The 21,571-nt window shown below is 35.7% G+C and overlaps 3 protein-coding genes across 11 annotated transcripts in view; 1 reads left to right on the forward strand and 2 right to left on the reverse strand.

The window, feature by feature from the left end:
- Positions 1-584: 584 nt before the first annotated feature.
- Rad17 (Rad17 checkpoint clamp loader component) lies at positions 585-5,143 on the reverse strand. Its single transcript, XM_090108506.1, has 10 exons — positions 4,937-5,143; positions 4,739-4,849; positions 4,374-4,665; positions 3,872-4,037; positions 3,477-3,605; positions 3,163-3,344; positions 2,854-3,012; positions 1,439-1,632; positions 921-1,042; positions 585-746 (listed from the first exon to the last, which is right to left on the reverse strand). The coding sequence occupies exons 1-10, from the start codon at positions 4,952-4,954 to the stop codon at positions 641-643; spliced, it is 1,479 nt and encodes a 492-aa protein (XP_089964632.1). The 5' UTR covers positions 4,955-5,143; the 3' UTR covers positions 585-640.
- A 490-nt stretch (positions 5,144-5,633) lies between these two features.
- Positions 5,634-7,695, forward strand: LOC149903279 (NADH-ubiquinone oxidoreductase 20 kDa subunit-like). 2 transcript variants are annotated; one of them, XM_090109016.1, is made up of 4 exons: positions 5,634-5,749; positions 5,853-6,162; positions 6,701-6,889; positions 7,402-7,695. In XM_090109016.1, exons 2-4 carry the CDS (start codon positions 5,858-5,860, stop codon positions 7,538-7,540), a joined length of 633 nt encoding a protein of 210 aa, XP_089965142.1. In that variant the 5' UTR covers positions 5,634-5,749; positions 5,853-5,857; the 3' UTR covers positions 7,541-7,695. The 2 variants fall into 2 exon arrangements, with proteins under 2 accessions (XP_089965142.1, XP_089965141.1); XM_090109015.1 differs by having other exon boundaries at positions 5,647-5,779.
- Positions 7,696-18,627: 10,932 nt separating this feature from the next.
- LOC149903280 (uncharacterized) overlaps positions 18,628-21,571 on the reverse strand; it is a 58,345-nt gene continuing 55,401 nt past the window's right edge. For 7 of the 8 annotated variants that reach the window (XM_090109035.1, XM_090109034.1, XM_090109033.1 and 4 more), the window contains 2 exons: positions 20,935-20,994; positions 18,628-20,607 (listed from right to left, as the gene is read on the reverse strand). In XM_090109035.1, the coding sequence (XP_089965161.1) occupies positions 19,645-20,607; positions 20,935-20,994 (1,023 nt within the window). In that variant the 3' untranslated portion in view covers positions 18,628-19,644. The remainder of the gene's footprint in view (positions 20,608-20,934; positions 20,995-21,571) is intronic. The other variant, XM_090109031.1, reaches the window with a different exon arrangement.

A 21,571-nucleotide genomic window follows, 5' to 3' on the forward strand; every position in this document is an offset into this window, starting at 1 on the left:
AATATACTTACTGGCTTAACTGATGTGCTGATACAAGATCAATTCTTAATTATTCACCAAATTGACAGTCAATTTCCCAACTAAAGAATTTACCAGTATTTAGGGGGAAATAGCACCTAATCCATATCTACCTGATTAGTTTTATTTTATGCATACAATACAGATAGAAGTTGACGTTTTACACCTCACAATATAATACAGAGCACACATTCCAGTCTCCTCAGCGGTGAGTATATGTAAAAGTTCATGCTTTTACAACAGTGGCCAGGTAAGTATGAATATGAATTGTTAATATAATTAGAGAAAAAACTGTATTTAAAGATTGTCTTTTCCTAAAAAAAAGCTTGCAAAACGGAAACTGACTGCGTGAGTGATTGGTGAAAATGAACTAGATATAAATAATAAATTGACAATAGTGCAAAGTGCTTTTGTAATGTCATAAATGGTAATTGTAATGAATGGACTAAGACTTTGTTAATAAACGGTCAATTTTAATCACTTTTTTACTTTTCTCCCCAGATCCCATGATCCTGTTCCCAAATCCAAATAAAGGTTTATGTTAAGAAGTAAAATAAAACAATAAGTTGAAGTTTAAATTTTATTAATAAATGTTTAAAATCACAGTACATTTTTCTTAAAACTAATTATTGTTTCCAATTATCTTGCAATAGGTAAGGTAATCGGAAACCAACACTTTGCCTTTGTACAAATAATCACTGTCCAGTTGTGGTAGTTCTTTTAATGTCCTGAAAATATACAATTAGAGGTTTTCATTTATGATTAATATTTTTAGTATATTAATCATAAAGATTTTTTCTACATCAAAATAGAAAGCAAAAACAAATATGATTAGTAATTTGATAGTTATGCTTTAATTTTGGTCTGTTACAAAATGTTGATCGTACAACTGATGTACTTACGGATATTGAACTTTCATATTTTTTGGGCCTCGGACAGGATTCCAGGCAGAGACTGGTGATTTATTAGCTAACATTAGACCAGCTACAGCTGTATATAAACCATACTCCTGGCACAGTTTCTCCTGAAAGATATAACAAGATGAATTAATTCCTTCTGATTTATTTAAGTTAAAATGGGAAAATTATAATTAAATGTGTGCGTGTACACACGTAAGAAGTGAAACTTCTTTATGACCTTATTTTTCAAAAAATAATTTACTATATGCAACTTTACATAAATACGTCGAATCACGCGTGGTGGGGATAGAAAAAGATGGCGCGTAACGGAAAAAATGTCACGCGTAACGAAAAAATGTTACACTAAATTTTTTTCCAACCCCGATAAAGAAGTTTCACTTCGAAAAGAAAAAAATGATTTCGCTTTATGGAAAGAATAACTGTGATAATAGATATTGTCATACAATAATATTAGTAAAACAGCATTTACGTCAACTTTTTTCTGAATAAAAATTACTCACATTCCACTCAGACAGCATGTAGTCACTATCACTAAGAGCGGAGGCTGCTTTGTCAACATCATTTGGACAAGAGAAGTGAGGTAAATAGTTTTCTTCCAAAAATGATATGAACGAACTGGGATGACTGAGAAATTGTTCAATTATATCTTTGGGGGAGTGTGTCAAATTCTTTTTGCCGTCTTCTGATACTATAACTGTAAATGAAAAAAAAAATGTATTTTACTTTGATGTTTTCATTTTCAATGATCAAGTAAATGTACTATTTTTCCAAGATTCTATAAAATATGTACTCTTGAAAACTGAACTGTTTATAGTTATATTCACTAGTTACAAACAATATATTAAAATACTGATTAAGGGTGCACTCACACACATCAGTCACCGTCACGGCACGTCACCGGACAGGATTAAAAAAAATATGTATCAATAGTTCTAGTATGACTCTGTTCCCACACGACAGTCGCCGGCACGAAATCTATCAGTGACGTCACCGGTCAGGCACGTCAAATAATCTTTCCATACATGTATCATACTTTTATCCCCACTCACCCGGTGCCGTCACGTCTCAGTTCAGTCAGCGTCGTGCTACCGTCAATTGCTACACGTGTATTGCATTTTATCCGTCAGGGCAGTATCTGTTCTCTAGCGTGACACACGTCTAATCACTGACTAACCTGATGTATGTGTTCAATGATTCAGTCAAACCGGCGACGTGACTGACGGACAACATGACGGTGACTGGTGTTTGTGGATACGTACACAAACCGTCACCGATCAGTCATCGGTGACTTGACGGTGACTGATGTGTGTGAGTGCACCCTTAGGGTGCACTCACACACATCAGTCATTAGAGTGCACTCACACTCATTAGACACACATCACTCATTAGAGTGCACTCACACTGATGTGTGTGAGTGCACCCTTAGGGTGCACTCACACACATCAGTCACCGTCAAGTCACCGATGACTGATCGGTGACGGTTTGTGTACGTATCCACAAACACCAGTCACCGTCATGTTGTCCGTCAGTCACGTCGCCGGTTTGACTGAATCATTGAACACATACATCAGGTTAGTCAGTGATTAGACGTGTGTCACGCTAGAGAACATGTAGCAATTATTGACGGTAGCACGACGCTGACTGAACTGAGACGTGACGGCACCGGGTGAGTGGGGATAAAAGTATGATACATGTATGGAAAGATTATTTGACGTGCCTGACCGGTGACGTCACTGATAGATTTCGTGCCGGCGACTGTCGTGTGGGAACAGAGTCATACTAGAACTATTGATACATATTTTTTTTTAATCCTGTCCGGTGACGTGCCGTGACGGTGACTGATGTGTGTGAGTGCACCCTTAGAAATGAGGTTTAAATATGAATAAAAGTTAAAAAAATTCAGGTCCAATTTTACCTTTAGGATTAAGTACTCTGCCAACTCCATGCAATATGCTCACAGTTTGATCTTTTCCCAAAGACATAAATTTACTAGAAGTATTCTTTTTCTTTTTATTTGTTTTACTTTTTACTTCTTTTTCAAGAACAATACTTGTTTCTAAGTTCATTGTTGATCCTGAAATACAATTATGTATATTTCTTTTGTAAAATACCAAAACCACAAAAATGACATTTTTTATTCCTTATACAGAAGATTTTTATGATAATAAATTTAATATTTTACAAGAAAATGACAATATAAATTACTTAAATGTATAAAACATACCTTTTAGTGACGCAAAGTGTAAATTTAATATAGCAGATCGAACATCGCCTCCTGAAGAATTGACGACTGAATCCACAACACTGGCACTTGGTATGTTGTACATTGATAAGTATTTCTTACTAATAATGTCAACAGCCCGTTTTAATGCTGCCTTTAAACCTGTTACTGATACAGCATTAAACCTGGAAATTAAAAAAGGCTTCATTTTTTAGCGTGTTGAAAACCTTAGTTATTCTAAAGGCAGTTAAAATACTTATTATTTAAAAAAAAAAATTAGAAGTGTAGGTAATTTTTTTACATATGTTTATACTTACGCTATATGTGTAATATTGAACTGCTCTTTCAATGTTGGAGTAAAGAGATTAAATGCTATATTTTTGTTATCCGTATGTGACTCTGAGCAAATGAAAACAATGGGGGATTTTGCTCTTTGCCTATATTGGCTGAAAAAGAACAAATATAATATGATGTATATAGTTTAAACAGATAACACACACATTTATCAAATATAATGATCTCATAAAACAATGAGAAATTTTTTAAAGATTAATTAAGTATAAGCTTTGCAGTCACAATTAGTTTAACATAATATTATAATCATGAATACTATTTCACATAAATATTATTTGAAATACAGTACCACTAATAAATGAGTGTAGAGCCTACTGTAAATTACACTAAAGAATCTATTTAAATGTATAAAACTTACTGTAAAATATCTGTAAACTCTGCTGGTGTCCTTAAAAATGTATTGGGGAAATCTTCCACAAGTACTACTTTACTGCTATTGTTATCAAGAAGAGATGTAAAATTGGCAGCATTTATAATAAAATCAAGGAATCTTTTTGATTGAGATTCTTTAAATTGATAGTCTCCTGTAATTAGTACAAAATTAAGATAATTTTATATTTCAGATTAGCTGCTCCGCGCGGTTTCACCCCCGTGGCTCCACTCCTGTTGCCCGTAGCGTGATGAAATATAGCCTATAACCTTCATCGATAAATGGGCTATCTAACACCGAAAGAATTTTTCAAATCGGATCAGTAGTTCCCGAGATTAGTGCGTTCAAACAAACAAACTCTTCAGCTTTATAATATTAGTATAGATAATTAAATTTCTTGTTTTAGTCTTAAACACAGGTTTGAACAATAAGTAGGCAATATATTGTTTTTTCTATAGATGTTAACATAATAAACATAGATCAATAATACCATATTCTGAAGGGAATTCTATATCAACTGGTGTAATCCACTCTGTTACTTTTATATTATGTTTAGCTGCTAAGGTGTGTATTGTTGCTGTTTTTCCACATCCCACTGGCCCAGAGAGTAGTAACATATTACTGCTGCTGTTCAAACAAGAACATTTCAACCATTCTTCTACCTCTTGAATTTTTTTATTATGCACTGCTAAATCATCGACTTTTACTGGATCGAAATTTTTCGTCCAATTTTTACTAGTTACATTATGAATTATATGATTGTTGTTCTTTCGCGCACATATCTGAAATTTATATTAAACGTAAATAATGTTATAAAACAAGTAGTTATAATACTACACATAAAACGTTACTCACATCTTCCTCATTGTTGTTTACAGGTTCAACTATTTTACTTGTATTCTTTTTAATCTTTTTCGGTGGCTCAGTTTCGTCAAATTCGAATAATGGTTTGAACCACTTCTTACTCTGAAAAGTATATCAATGAGAACATTTTTCAAATATGTTTGTACATTATTAAAATTAATTTTCTCAATAGTAGATTTTTGTGTTTACCTTTTGTGGTCCATTCATTATTATTTTACAGATGCTGTGCAAACTGGTGTAAGTTCCCTAGGTTCAATTATGTAATGTATGTTGTATATAAATCTACTATTTTGTCTTGTAATTTGTTTCTTTTCGAATGAACCTACAAAGTTTGTTCGATACAGGTACAAATTTAAATTATTCTACTCGGACACGGGGAGCCGGGACATTCAAATAATTGTCAATTTTGAACATGATTTGATTAATCAAATAAGTCAACGTCAACGTCAAATGTCAATAATTATCTTTTTCTTTTCTCTCGTACCTATGTCATGAAAACGTAACTATTTGCCGGTGTCACGAAAATAAAATGATCCATTAACTTTTATTTCCACTAGATCGACATACTTTATTTCATTATTAGATAGCATATAATTGAAATCTATATTCGATATCTTAATAATGAACTTCTAAAATGTAGTCCCTAGTATCTGGCGCTGTCGCAGTGGCGCTTGATTTATTTTAAAGGGTGGCTAACATTATTAGCTTCAAAATATGCATGATATCTATTTTATGTAAAAAGTTATTCTGAATATTGCTGCTTGCTATGGTTATGATAGAATTTGTTTTACGAATCAACTCGATCATGATTCTAGCTCTATCTCCAAGTTGTCGCAGCTGCTTTTGTTTATTAAAAAAATAATTTAAATGTCATGTTATGTCAATTGTCAAACTTCAAAGTCAACACATCGATGATCGAATGAATTGATTTGCAAATGCGCGTAGTTACGTAAAATATTTGTATTTTATTTTTAAGCTTAATTGGAACACCACTTTGCTGGTGTAGGTTTTATAAAAATTAAATAAATATAAGTAAGATGCATCACCTAGTGAAATTTTATTATAAACTTAATTATTTCTAGCTCTAAATTACGTGTTTTTGCAGGTGCAATGCAGGCGCTCAAAGCAATAGGAGCTTCGGCTCCCTCTGCGGTTTTATCCGTTTTAAAGAAAGGAGCCTTTACACCAATTGTAGATCAAGTACGCCAAACCCATTTGCCGGCTCCAGACCCATCAGAGATGAGACCGTATTCGCCTTTTCAAAAAACATCGAACATGGCAGAGTATGCCGTCGCTAGGTTGGACGACTTACTGAATTGGGGTAGGAAGGGATCAATGTGGCCCATGACTTTTGGTCTGGCTTGTTGTGCCGTAGAGATGATGCACATCGCCGCTCCTCGCTATGACATGGACAGGTAACTAAATGTTAGCATATGTCGCACTTAATTTTATTTGCGAATTTAGTATGAAAATCAAACAGTCCAATATTGATTGTTATAAATAAAGTTGATCTTATCCATACAATTAAAATGTATGAGTTGAATTCTCACCATTACATACATTTTGAAATATGTAGGGCGCTTTAAAGCCGTGACCGTGATGAAATTGATCATTTTTCAATTTCATCAAATTTTTTCACCATATTTTTAATCCCAGATTAAACAATTCATGTAACCTTTTTCGTATTTGTTGAATTTGCCTATAAATAAATAAACCATATAAATTTCATTATTAATCTAAAATCTCTAAAATTTCTAAAATTTCATAAATGGTATGGACCATTGTTACCAGTAACACTTCAAAATTTATTTAGCAAAAAATTCTGTTGGAACTGCCCCGCAGTCTCCTTAAGCTTAGCTTTACCTATATTTTACTAGTCTTTGTTATAATGTAGGTTTCACTTGTATTAAAATTTTAACAATCAATAATAATCCAAACATTGATTCATTCTAGATATGGTGTAGTATTCAGAGCATCACCTCGGCAGTCTGACGTGATGATTGTAGCTGGTACTTTAACAAACAAAATGGCTCCAGCTCTAAGGAAGGTTTACGATCAAATGCCGGACCCAAGATGGGTGATTTCTATGGGGAGCTGTGCTAACGGTGGTGGATACTATCATTACTCTTACTCGGTTGTGAGGTAAGTAATAGATTTAAATGAACAAATAAGCCAAAGACGCTTTTCAATACATTTTGAATGTTTCGATTTGGTGTATTAACCCATTGAGCCCCGAACGGCCAGATCCGGCCGCGACACAATAGATTTTCTATTGTGTCTGTGATTTCGGGGCCTGATGGATTAACTAATAAATTGGTGATCAATCTTAAAATGCTAAAACATGGCCATAAGACATTATTTTTTTAATGTTTGCCATTCATGTTTGTACAATACATGTATGTACAATGTACAGTCCAGGTGTAAGATGATCTTTTTCAATTTGAAATAATTTTAACAATGGAAAAACAATTTTCCTTGGAGCATGTTTCAAAATCATCTCTTTTTTTTAATTATTTGTTATTTAATTATCTAGCTTTTATATATTATTAATTAATTAATTAATAGAAGACAAGTGATGTGCTGCCCTATTTGCGAAGTAAAGGCTATATTTTAAGCAAGCTTAGTTTTTTTTTTAAATCCTTGTTATTTTGCAGGGGTTGTGACCGCATTGTGCCAGTAGATATCTATGTGCCAGGTTGCCCGCCGACCGCCGAAGCTCTGCTCTATGGTGTTCTTCAATTACAAAAGAAAGTTAAAAGAATGAAAACTATCCAGATTTGGTACAGAAAGTAAACTTGAAAAGCTCTACTCTGACATCAGTGTAATTTATTGTTACAGTAAATATAATCATAGTAGAAACATCTTTTATTTTATATCACCTTTTAATCATTTTGATGAATTAGTAAAATCATTAAATTAGTGTAATAAAATATTATAGCAAGAGAGTATTTTGGTCTTTTATTTCACATAGATCAAAGATCAATTAGAAGTATATTAATATAAAATGACTTATAGTCTATAGAATATTAAAGTGATGTTTAAAATATATCAATACTTCTTTTATTAACTAATCCAAATATCCTGAATTCCAATTAAGATTAATTTAGATGACTTGTGTTTATTTTTTAACACATTAAAACTCTGAAGTTATTCCATTGATGTACCTACATATATTCAGCTGCGCTTCGCGGTTTCACCCACGTGGCTCTTCTGTTGGTCTTAGCGTAATGATATGTATTATAGTCTGTACCTGGCCTTCTCGATAAATGGGCTATCAAACATCGAAATAATTTTTCAAATCGGACCAGCAGTTCCTGAGATTATCGCGTTCAAACAAACAAACTTTTCAGATTTATAATATTAGTATTAGTTACAATGTTGAAAAAACGAGAGGCATTAATGGAAATTACATACACAACGAGTGCCCACTGGTAATCAGAAACTATTGAAAAACAGTTTACGAGAAGTATATTGTATAATGGAAAATCATTTTCAAAGAAATTAAATAGCCTAATGATTGCGTAAAATGTAGGCTCCCATAATATAAAGATTTGACCTGCGTCATGCTGCATGCATAACAATACAGCAACATTGCTTGGAATTTGAATTATTCCTAAATAACAATGCCTATTGGCTGTGTACGAAGTACTAGGTGGGAGTCTTAACTCAACTCAAACTCAAAAAAGTACTAAGTATAAAGTAGGAAGTATGTCTATACTATAATGTCATAATTAGTATGAAAACCACTGTCGCCAAACCCATACATTTAAATTTTAAACCGATAGCTAAACAGTACAACTACAAGTAAGCTATGCCTTTTATTGGACAGCTTAATTTGAGTAATAAGTGACTTAGTAATAAATTCAGCATTTCAGTATGTACCCTACCTATGTACACAGTAACACGGTTTATGGTTTTACGGTTTATTTTAGTATAACATCCCTGTTTTGTTTCTCTTTGCTCAGAGTCAGAGAATTCGAAAAAATTTGACTATTCAACAACAGAGGGAACGCCCTCTAGTTCGTTCAAAGTTATTTCTATCGAATGTTAACGAACATTCGATAGAAATAACTTTGAACCTCAAAACATAGAGATAAGGTTGAAATTTGTCACTCTACATTAAAGACTAATAACCTAAGTCGTAATGCTATGCCCTAACAATCAGCCTTGTTATCGATAATTCACAAATAGAAAATATTATGTAGCTAGTTATGATTTTAATACAGTGATAGTACATTTTTATTTTCAAGAATAATTTTATGTTTCGTTTGAGCAACATTTTCTATCTACAGTAGGGGGAGTCCGGGAGACTTGAACCGCTTTTTACTAAAAGCTCTATAAAATCTAATCAGTGACCTTGAGAGCTATAATATCTAGACCGTATGGAAGCCTTATTATCTGGCTAAGATTGTATACCATTCTGGATATAAAAATTGCAAGGAGAAGATAGTAAACTAAGTTTTAATGAAAAATGAGTTTTGATTCAAGTCTCCCCAACCGGCGGGACACTTGCTCATAAGGTGCGGGACACTTGCCCATACCTTTTAGAGAGGGGAAATGAAGCAAATAAAGCATATTATACATTAGTTATGTATTATTTAGACATATTTAACAATAACTAGAATATTCATAATCACCTTCTAAACAATTTAGTGAAAATAATTAAACATATGTTTTCAGTGAAACTCCATAACATAACATTCGCTTCTTTTTATTATTAAATACTCGTTTTGAGGTATCTTCTGCTACATAAATCTACAAAACTAACTTAAAGACATTTTTACTATTAACTAAGACTAGCTCTATCAGTCTCAAAGATTAAAATGAGGCACATGCATAATCACAATAGGTTTAATAAGTGGAACTTTAATTCAATTTGTTACTCTTTACATTTTAGTGCAATCGCGACAAATAATCTCTTAACGTAATTTTTGTGAGGCCGACTCATATCTCATGGACATTCCTACAACAAGAAACACAAAGACGTATGTATATCCAATATCTCATCAGACTGACAAACAAAGCAAAACCACGACTCATCCCTATTTTTCCCAATCTTCGTCAATAGAAATTTCTTGGTAATTAAAGATTTCTTCTTCTGATTCCTCTCAGACTTCTGATATGTTATTTTCTTCAATATTTGCCTCTTGGATGATCCTTTCACTTTGGAGGAATTTAGCATAGTCGAAAGCTAGTTGCATTGCTTGTTTTCTGGTTAAACCATAGTGAATTTTACAGCAGATCAATAAGTAAAGAACGAGTCATTTCTGTTAATTTACACTAAAAATCTAGGAGCATTTGTCTTGCAAAGGTGTTAACTTTTGATCACCTAACAGGTAATACTGTAAAGTGGTTCTGTCTATCCCATATTTGATTGCAATTAGACGAATAGATTTGCCACTCTTTATTTCTCTGACTGCACTTTCAATCTCAGACTTAGTAAACGGTTTCCTGCGACGACTACCTTCCTTAGGCTTATACTGAAATTACATTTTCTTTCTGAAACAAAACAAAAACTAACATAAATAGTACCTATACAAACTGTAAAGGGAGACTTGAACAGTGTTCAAGTCTCCCGACTGCAGACTGGTTCAACTCTCCCACACCCGACTCGAGGCCGTATCATGATTTTTTCCAACAAATCCACTATCAACTGGGGAACAACACTAAACTTACGACAAAATATGATAATCTAGTAATGCAATAACGTAGGTATTTGATACATACCTTCATAAATACGTGCATAGCAATTAAAATAACAAATCCAAAAAAAAACACTCCGCGACGATAAAAACACTTTTTCGTAACTCACGGTCGAACGCATCCGTTATCACTCAAAATTGCGAGTTGCTTGTGATTGGCGGGTTACGCGCATTCATTTGTTTGCCACTCGGCGTAATTTGGCGCCTAATTTAAAAAGTTATTCAAAGTGGTTCAACTCTCCCACCTGGGCAAGTCTCCCGGATTCCCCCTATTAAGAATACTTTCCCTCCACGGAAATTTTACTCTATAAAGAACAAAAGGTTTCATCAAAATCGGTGCATAATAGTTCGACACTTATATAATAACTAGTTGTGCTCCGCGGTTTCACCCGCATTGCTTAGCTGCTGTTGGTCTTAGCGTGATAATATACAGCCTATATATAGCCTTCCTCGATAAAAGGGCTATCTAATACCGAAAGAATTTTTCAAATCGGACCAGTAGTTTCTGAGATTAGCGCGTTCAAACAAACAAAATCTTTAGCTTTATAATATTAGCACAGACTAATAATAATACGTAGTATACGTATACAAATATTAGTATAGATTATATATATGCTATTCCTCGCGGTTTCACCCGCGGGCATTGGCAAATGCTAGTATAATATATGCCGGCTACACTTGCTATATATTATTAGATATAAATAACATACTTATTTAGCAGCTTTTCCCGGGTCATGTAGAATAGGCGTATAGGCCTCTCGCACTTTTCGCTGCCTCCTGCAATCTCGCGATGCTAGCTGCGCAACTATCCTTCTAATATTATAAGCACGATACTAACTACTAATTTAATCTAGATCCTACAAATATATGAGTTTGTGAGGATGGATGGGTGTTTGCTACTTCTACACATACTACTGAATCGACTAATTTTTTTCGTGGAAATCCCAAAGGAACGGGAACTGTTCTTTAAAAACGCGGGCGAAGCCGAGGGCGGAATTCGAATTGTAATATCTGTACTCCATAGTTAATTTACTAGCTGTGCCCCGTGGTTTCACCCGCATTGCTCCGCTCTTGTTGGTCTCAGTGTGATGATACATTATAGCCTATAACCTTCCTCGATAAATGGGCTATCTAACACCGAAAGAATTTTTCAAATCGGACCAGTAGTTCCCGAGATCAGAGCGTTTAAACAAACAAACTCTTCAGCTTTATAATACGAGGTATAGATTTAAGTGCGTCACACACGGTGAAGATGCTATAATATTGATACTTACTGTAATATTTTATATTACAAATGACCCACAAAATTTCGGGTCATTTGTAACAGGATGGCGGTTCTACAGGGGTCTTAGTACGCAATGACAATAAGAATAATGGTGGTTGTATACGTAGTATATTATTATTAGTCTGTGATGATGGTCAGAACGCTGATACCGGATACCATAAGATACTGTAATATAAAATATAACAGTATCTTTGTACGATTACCTAATCGTACAGACAATAGGTACATGTTCCCGGAATGCAATGCGTCGATGGTGCATATTTTATTATATTGTATTAATTATTATTTTAAGTTTTAACACACAGTTCAGTTCGCAGTCGGTCTCCGCACCGGGCGGAGTGGAGCTCCGCCCGGTGCGTCATAAAACTCAATCTCATCTAATCCCAATATAGTAAAGGAATAAATATATCTTAATCTCAATCTTGAATCTCATATCTTATCTTTTACCCCACCTTACATTGGTCCTTCGAGCAAACGGTGAATTGCGGGACCGGGACAAAAAGTGTGCATAAAGTTTGTGCTGTGTTTGTGTGCGTGGTTCTGGTTTCCGTGATCACATCGCGACCTCGGTGCTTTTGGAAGGCACCACACATATCTCCACATCTCTACCCTGGTGTCTTGGGGGGACACCACACCTCAACCTCGGTGCTTTTGGAAGGCACCACACATATCTCCACATCTCTACCCTGGTGTCTTGGGGGGACACCACACCTCAACCTCGGTGCTTTAGGAAGGCACCACACATCTTCATATCTCAACATTGGTGCCCTGGAAAGGCATCGCATCTCTACACATCGACGGAATAATTCACATCTCGGCGCGGCGTAAGCGTAACTTGAAGCTAACCAAGTAAGGTTTCTTATTTTATCTCTTATTTTGAAACATGTCGATGGAGGATATTTTAGCTACCCAAGAGCAATTAATAGATGCATTGGATAAGCTACATATAAACTTTAAAAAGGATGGAGCGGAGCGAAAGACTTCCGATTATATACGACGAAGACTAGAAACGCTAGAACAATATTTTGTAGACTTCCACAACAACCATATGATACTTCTATCTTTTAACGATCACTCTCATGAGTATTTTGCATTCAATAGATATGATCAAATTAAGAAAAAATACAATAACATAAAGACAGCCTTGCAAAATTATAAATCTTTAGAAAACCCTGAATTACAACCTCCAACCTTTCAAACCCCGTCAACCTCTCATGAATATCAAGAAAAACCTCCCAACAATATATCTAATATGAATAAAACGGAAGAGCTTATGAAAAAACAAACAACTAATTTTAAGGCTTTTTTGCGAACTATTTCAAACATAAATCTTGATCTTATGTCGGAAAAGTGGGAATTCGAGGATATCCTAAAGTCCTTGCAAATCCGTCGGCAATTGATACCTTGCATTGGGAATTAGAAAATGAATTGAGCGGAACGAACGCTGAATATGAAGAACAATTTACTAATTATGAAAAACATTACTATAAGTTAAAAAAAGATATTAATAAAAAGATGTATTCTCTATCTCATATAGAAAAATCAACCCCAAAAGTAGAGCTGCCTACATTCGAAGGAAATTACATGCAATGGGTTTCCTTTAAAGATCTATTTACGGAAACTATTCACAATAATCCGTCACTATCTAATGCACAAAAGTTACAGTTTCTTAAGAGTAAAGTTAAGGGCGAGCCTGAAAAAATGATACAACATCTCCAAATCAGCTCTGACAATTATCTCATATCTTGGAATATCCTCAGTCATCGTTACGATAATAAGCGATTAATCTTTACATCTCATCTTAATAATCTCTTAAATATCCCTAATATTCAATATCAGTCGTATCAACATATTAAACGGATTCATGATGTAACATATGAGAGCATTAATGCAATTGAAAACCTTGGAATTAACGTGTCATCTTGGGACCCTTTTCTTGTTTGTATATTATCTCAAAAGTTGGACACAGAAACATACAATGATTATATGCAATCTTTAAAGTCGCCCAGAGAAATACCTGTATTGCAAGACTTTTTACAGTATTTAGAAACCAAGTTTATGACGCTAGAGACCTCACGAAAAAAGCATGAAAGCTACACTACAAAAGCATTTAATCAGCCATCAAATCAGCATACACATTTAAGAAACTATAATAATCAATCATCCTTTCCTAAAAATTATAATAATAAATTTAAACAGAGTTTTAATAACCCATATTATACAAATCATGCTATTTCGCAAGTAACTTATTCCAATAATATAACAAATGTAAAACGCAAGCGGTGTCCGATATGCAATTCCAGCGAACATCGCCTTTATACATGTCCGACGTTATTACAAATGCATCCTTATGAGCGAAGAAAAACGGTTGAAAACATGAAACTTTGCCTCAACTGCCTACATTACCACAAAGGAATGAAATGCTTTTCACAGATATTGTGTAAGCAATGTAATAAAAATCATAATACCCTTTTACATGAATGTTTCACGTCACAAAATATGACACCGGAAGCGTCACGTTCGAGGTTCCACGTGCCTTATTCGAAACCTTTACGCCAGCAACAAGAAAATATGAACACATTAGTATCCCTTCCATGTGACCCCAGCGAAATACCTATTACCCGCTACTGCAATTATCAAGGTATCAGATGGATCTCACCTTAACACGAGAGCGCTTCTAGATCAGTGCTCACAAATCTCAACCTTAAAAAATACACCGTAAAAATGAATATATCAATGTAATCTTAATTTAAATAGCAACATCCAGCAGTTATGGGAAAGAAGGATGTACCTTACTCTAAATCTTACTTTAAATCTATCTCAGGAAGACCTTTAAAAGAAAATTTTGAAGAAAAATTAGGTGCATCAAAATCTTAAATGTATCGCCTAATTTAAACAATTATAAAACTAATTAATAAAATAACGTCGATTAGCACGCGAGTATAAGCTATTCATATCGGAATACAAAGAACTCAGACATATGATACCCTGTGTGTCGCACGCCGACTTAAGGCCCAGTGGCCACCTACCGCGCACCTTACTCGCAGAGTCATGAACTACAACCTTGCGAATTGTGTTCGAAGCATCCTAGAAAACCTTAAATGGATTAACCCTTAATGATCTCATGTATAGAGCGCCTAATCTGCAACATGACCTTCAAATCCTAATTTTAAGATGGCGCCAATTTAAGTAAGGGTTAACGGCGGAATTGATCTCAAATCCTACAAAGCGACAATTTTTGTCCGAAATATCGAAAATCTTTGAACCCTTTACAAGATGAGATTACATTATAAAATAATGTGATGATTATAATTATCTTACTATCTTACTATGAAACGATCTATTGTTAAGCTATCTCTGTTACCTTCATAAACCTAAAAATATAAATACTATTAATGAATCTACCGACCATGATAAGGAAGAAATTAAAACGTCGAAAACATAGAATTCATATCTCAAAATAATATGTAGGGTCAACCGGGGCAAATGCAACTAAAAAATAACAAGTTTCAAGTTTGATCGGTTGCAGTTATCTCCTTTTATATTTGGTCATTTATTTGACCCATTTAGTGATTTTTGTATTTATTCAAGATTATTTTCAACCAATCAAGCAATACATAAGTCTTATAAATAACTGGTAGTGAGAATATTTCCTAAAATTGGTAGAAAAAGTTACATTAACCCCTAGTCGGGGGTAAATGCAACTAACTGCCATAGCTCTTCTTCTATTTCATATAAAACAACGAATATAGAATATATTTATGAGATTTCATGTTATTCATAGGATTTTGAACTGGATTACCGTGTAGCAAGGACGAGTTTTCAGGAAAAATCTTATTTTTCTGATTGTGGGGCAAATGCAACTATTTGTTAGAGAATTAGTGTGGGGAATGCAAAAAACTTATTCATCGATATATTTTTATTATTCTATATATATATACAATAACGTTATCTATACAATAACGTTACGATCGTAGATGGCGCCGCATTATTTAGAGGAAAAAATCATGTACCTACTTTGATTTACCACTTTAAATCGCAACAAAAAAAATAACAGTGTACTACCTACTAAGTCAATTTTAGTTTTTGGTCAGAACAAATAATATTCTTTGTGTTAAATATTGTTTAAAACGTAAACCAAACAAAATACGTTTATTAGTTAATCAACCGTTTACTAAAAATTACTTGAACAATCACAGAACTATCCTACCTATTGTTTTTAGTTACTTATATTCTTTAACCACGCTTTATTTAATTTGAATTTTACTTATGAACCCGTCTCTGGGTATAATATCGAAGAAATAATCGATGGTTCTTCTTTAATTAATCATAAAGAAAGTATATTTTGACTACCAAGAAGGATACATAATAAAAATATCGACACTGTCACATCACTAGTGTTTTTAGTTTCATACAAAAATATAAGGGGCTATTGTAACTAACCTCACAGTTGCAATAACCCCACAGTGAAATTTTCATGGGGCAATTGTAACTGCATCAATAACACAAAATAGAGTCAACTAACGCACTAAAAATATAAATGAAATAAGCTTAACGGCTTGTGATAATCGTGTCCAATCAAAAACACCTGCAAAAAATCACTCCTAAACAATTTTTTTGTCTGCAAAACTCGACACCTGTTTTTACGCACACCAACTTCAAAATAGCGGTTTGACACAATGGCCTATCAATCAAATAGTTTTCATCGTAGGGGCACCATCTATTACTTGTAAGATTTATTAGTCGTTGAGTTATTGAATCATAGGTGGCGATTTATTACAACAACTCTAATAAATTAGTTATGATAACTAGTTGCAATAGCCCCATAGTTGCATTTGCCCCGGTTGACCCTACCATGATAAGAGAACATATTTTAAACACAATGCGACGCTATAATATTACAGCGTGCGCACGAGTTCGGCGAATTGGAATATTATAATAACATTTTATTTATGAGTGATTCATTTGATATGTGGTTTAATCGACAGAGTAGGCTACGTTGTTAAAACAAAAGCGGGTTTGTTAAGCGTTATGGAGGGTTGTACTATTAAAACTAAAGATTTTCAAGTCTTATCTCATAAAAAGCTGTCGAGCAATATAAATACCACATCCGAGTTTGTGGCAATAGAAATTGCTCCAATAAATCATCTTATAAATATAATATCGATCTCCAAATTAACTGGTTGTTTGTGGAAATAATAACGTTTTGGAAACAATTGCTTCGTCGACGCGCTTCAGCAGAGCCGGCGGTGGAGGCTGCGACCAGCGTCGCGGTCCCCGCCCGGCCACCTCCAACCCCAGTGAAAAGTGATTATGTGATAAGTGTTAGTGAAATAGTGAGTGTAATGTGCGCGTAAATATACATGACCAAATCTTTCGAGTGTTTTCGCTTCCCAACTTATGTGAATCTCTGTAACGCTATTATAAAAAACAATTGTAACATAATCTTGTAACCCTATCGTAAAGAACAAATGTATCTTAATCTTATAATTATTGTATCTTCATCTTGTAATCATAACTAACCAAATCATTTAGTAAATAGACACTAAATTGTAATATCACCTTGTTAGTTTTAAGTTCATCTTTCATCAAGTTACTAACCTTCACCTTTTTCTCCCCCGGGAACATGTACGATTACCTAATCGTACAGACAATAGGTACATGTTCCCGGAATGCAATGCGTCGATGGTGCATATTTTATTATATTGTATTAATTATTATTTTAAGTTTTAACACACAGTTCAGTTCGCAGTCGGTCTCCGCACCGGGCGGAGTGGAGCTCCGCCCGGTGCGTCATAAAACTCAATCTCATCTAATCCCAATATAGTAAAGGAATAAATATATCTTAATCTCAATCTTGAATCTCATATCTTATCTTTTACCCCACCTTAAGATAAAATATTATAGTATCTTCACCGTGTGTGACGCGCTTTATACGTTAACATGAATTAGTTATGTATATAAGTTTAGATTTTTGTAGCATTTTCTCTCACTCCTAAAGGAGATGTTGTAATGATGTCAAATATATTTCTGGCTCTGTGATGACAAATTCTCGAGCTAAGAGGAGCAGGAGTTTTCGTTAATTCTCAATTTATAATTTTATTACTGTATAGCAGACTTTCACATGTAGCTTAAAAAATACGGAATTTTTAAGATGGCGCTTAAATTTTACTTTTATCTGTATCGAGATTCGAGGTAAAGTCAAGTTCATAATTGCGCTTATTATTATAACAGCATAAAGTAGGTATTTGAAATCTTTTAAATATACTTAAGTTTTTTTTCCAACTGAACTATAAACATTTTATTTATATCGAAGTGTCACATATGACGTCATTATAATATTATTTTCTGCAACGGAGTACCTTCTGTAATGTAAATCTATACTAATATTATAAAGAGGAAAGGTTTGTATGTATGTATGTAAAGGTTTTCACGCATAAACTACTGGACCGATTTTGATGAAATTTGGCACAGATAATCTTTAGACCCTGAGAAAGAACATAGGCTACCTTTTATTCTGAAATATGTACCACGGGCGAAGCCGGGGCGGACCGCTAGTACCAAATAATTACTCGTGACTAATTGGATTTGAATGAAATTTGACCCAGATATATATTCTAATCTTTGTGTATAGGATAAATAAACACAATATGAACATTGTGTTTGTATTACATGCGTGACTATATTTTTTTTTATTATTTGCAAGTAAATGATTATTCTTAGAGGATTATGCGTTGAAAAAGTGTCAAGGTTGTTTTTTAAGTCAAATGTATCTGAGACGATATGTTTATTGTAATACTTAAAATATATACAGTTTACAAAAAAATATGTACAATATAACATACAATGTCTAGGATATTTTTGACTAGAATAGGAAAGTACAAAAACTCAGATTGGTATAAAAATCAAAAGTTTTAATGGTATTTTCTGAATCGCACCAAGCTTTCATTTACTTTTTAGTATACAGAATGATTTTGTATAAACTATAATACATTTCTGATTTATTCTTAATGAAATAATGAGAACATAATTATCAAAATGTGCCCTAAAACAGGTTTTTTTTTATAATTTTGTCTGACAACATTCACAAAAATGGCACATGTCGAGTTCAATAAAAACATTTAACGGAAGCATCGTTAGCTTGATATTGTCCACAGAAATCTACTAGAAAATAATTTAAGGAAGAAGGTAACACGAATTTGAATATAAATGTAATATCATTATCTAACTGCAAACAGACACTACTCTGAAGTCAGACAAAACGCATTCCACAATACAATAATATCACATATTTTAAATGCATTTAAAGAATCAACTGTTTGTACAACAGAAGCCGCAGTGTGGATCGTTAACAATCTCGGAAGAAACGAGTACATCATAAATAAATAAATAAACCTCCACTGGTACAATTGAAAATCCATTTTGAGATTTTTAACGGAAGTATAAATTAAACTCCCGATACAATAATAATTTATGGGATTTTTTTCCTTTGTATGACGTTAAATAAACCGATTCTATATTTTAATTACTAATTTACAATCTAATATTTACATTTTATTTATAAGTATATATAAATATGTATAATTATATCGATAGCGATTCCGTTAATCCTATCTATCTTCACGTAACCAGCGATGTATAATTAACTAATGATGGTGACACAATAACAACTCGTTAGATATTCTCATGTAAATAAACAAGCAGTAGTGTGCGGCCGGCGTCCGAGATCTCGTCCTATATTGCACTCGCGGGCCGGACCTCCGCCCCTCGTATATACACTAGGGACGCCGGCGCGACGTTAAAGCGACGTTACAATAAATAATTCTCTAAACCGATAATACCAAACGATACGTCGAATCGTACTCTCGTTCGCGCTACGCTATGTACACGTCGGCGGCGAGGGGCCGCTATCATCGCGGCTCCTCCTTCTTGAGCAGGTCGAGCGGCGCCAGCGGGGCCAGCGGCGGGGCCAGCGGCGCCAGCGGGGCCAGCGGTGCCAGCGGCGGCGCCAGCGCGTGCGCGCGGTGCGCCAGCAGCGGGCCCGCCTTCAGCTGCTGGTGGTGCGCGTACGCGCTCAGCATCTTGGCGCGGTCCTCCTCCGCGCGGATGGCCGCCTCCACCAGCGGCGCGAACCGCATGTGCTGCAGGTCGAACGGCCGGTACGGGTCCCAGTGCGGCGGCGGGTACGCGGGCAGCGCGGGCGGCTTGCGCTCCTCCTTGTCGGGCGCGCCGTTGCGCAGCGGCGACCGCGTGCGCGCGCGCTCCAGGTCCCGCTCCCGCTCCCGCTCACGCGCCTTGCGCCGCTCCCGCTCGTCCCGCTCGCGCCGCTCCCGCTCCTCCCGCTCGCGGCGCGCGCGCTCGCGCTCCTCGTGCTCGCGGCGCACCTCGGCCGCGGCGGACACGGGCGGCCGCGTGCGCCACGCGTCGTGCACGAGCGGCGCGTGGTGCACGGCGTGCAGCGGCGACGAGAGCAGCTCGCGGCCGTAGGGCAGCGGCCCGTAGGGGCCGGGCGCGGGGAAGGCGCCGGCGCCGTAGCGCGCGAAGGGCGACACGCCGAGGTCGCGCTCGCCGAGCGGCGCGTAGGCGCGCGCGGGGTGCGCGGGGTGGGCGGGGTGCGCCGGGTGCGAGGGGTGCGCGGGGTGCGCCGCGTGCGCGGGGTGGCGCACGAGCGGCAGCGGCGCGTGGTGCAGGTAGGGCGCGGGCAGGTCGTAGGGCGAGCGGAAGGCGGGCGGCGGGGGCGCGGGCGCGGGGAAGGCACGCAACTTCTCTTTGTCAAGCGCCGGTGCGCCGCCCGCGCCGCTCTTCTCCTTCTGCTGGTGGTTGTAGATCTCCCAGGCGATGCGCACGTGCATCGCGTTCCATTTACCGGTTTTCTATTGAAAAAAAAAAAAAAAAATCATATAAATGTTATATGTGAAAGATATCTTTATTCAATCAAAACAAGTTTCTATAAATCCAAATAAATCTTTTTAATTATTGTGCACGATTAATTTGAGAAAAGGGTCATTACATTATAAGGCCAGTGTTGGAGATTGATATAATCGTTAATTCTTGTCATAATAAATTAAACATCAAGATATCCCGATAACCCTCATTAAAAAATTATCCACTAAACAAATTCTAACCCATTTCTATAAATCACGTTTGAAACGTAAGGAGCAAAAGAAAGGCGCATGCATAAAGTGCTAAAGTAGACCTACCGCGACAGCAGGGCGTGGTGGTGGTTTAGGGGCGGACTCGCTTGTAGATGACACTATGGGCTGTTAACATGATGCGAGGCAATGTTAATGTGACAGTAGTGCAAAATATAAAGGAAAGCATTGAAGCTGACCAAAGACGGAATTGTTTAAACAACTGTCAGTAAGTCACTAGCTTTTGTTATGTTAAAGTTAAAAGAAAAAAAAATACTATTTACATGTAAATAAGTTTAGTAACATAGTGACTCACTGACATTACTTTCAATACTCTTATAGCCATTTCAGAACTAATCCGAATGATAAATACAAAATTATCACACATATAATATATAGTTAACTTTGTAAAATTCAGTTCTGAAACAGCTATACTACAATGACTCAAAAATTACTATAGGCTTATTTTTCAATCCTTGGTTAAAACTTATTCGTTGAATATATTAAACTGCCATTTCAAAAATGTATTCTAATTGCCTGTATTGACAGCTTACAGGTGACATTTTAATATTATCGTGTAATACTTTATTGGACGGGTAATAAATACTCCAGTCAGTCAAGACATTCAATTCACAATAATTCCAAAAGTTTTCAAACTTGGGTCAAGTGAATGGTACATTGGGACGACATTAAATCTCATTTTGCA

Source organism: Colias eurytheme, chromosome 13 (genome assembly GCF_061535395.1).
Source record: "Colias eurytheme isolate Ceu_HAF_F1 chromosome 13, ilColEury1 Martin Lab GWU primary, whole genome shotgun sequence".
Taxonomy (NCBI): domain Eukaryota; kingdom Metazoa; phylum Arthropoda; class Insecta; order Lepidoptera; family Pieridae; genus Colias; species Colias eurytheme.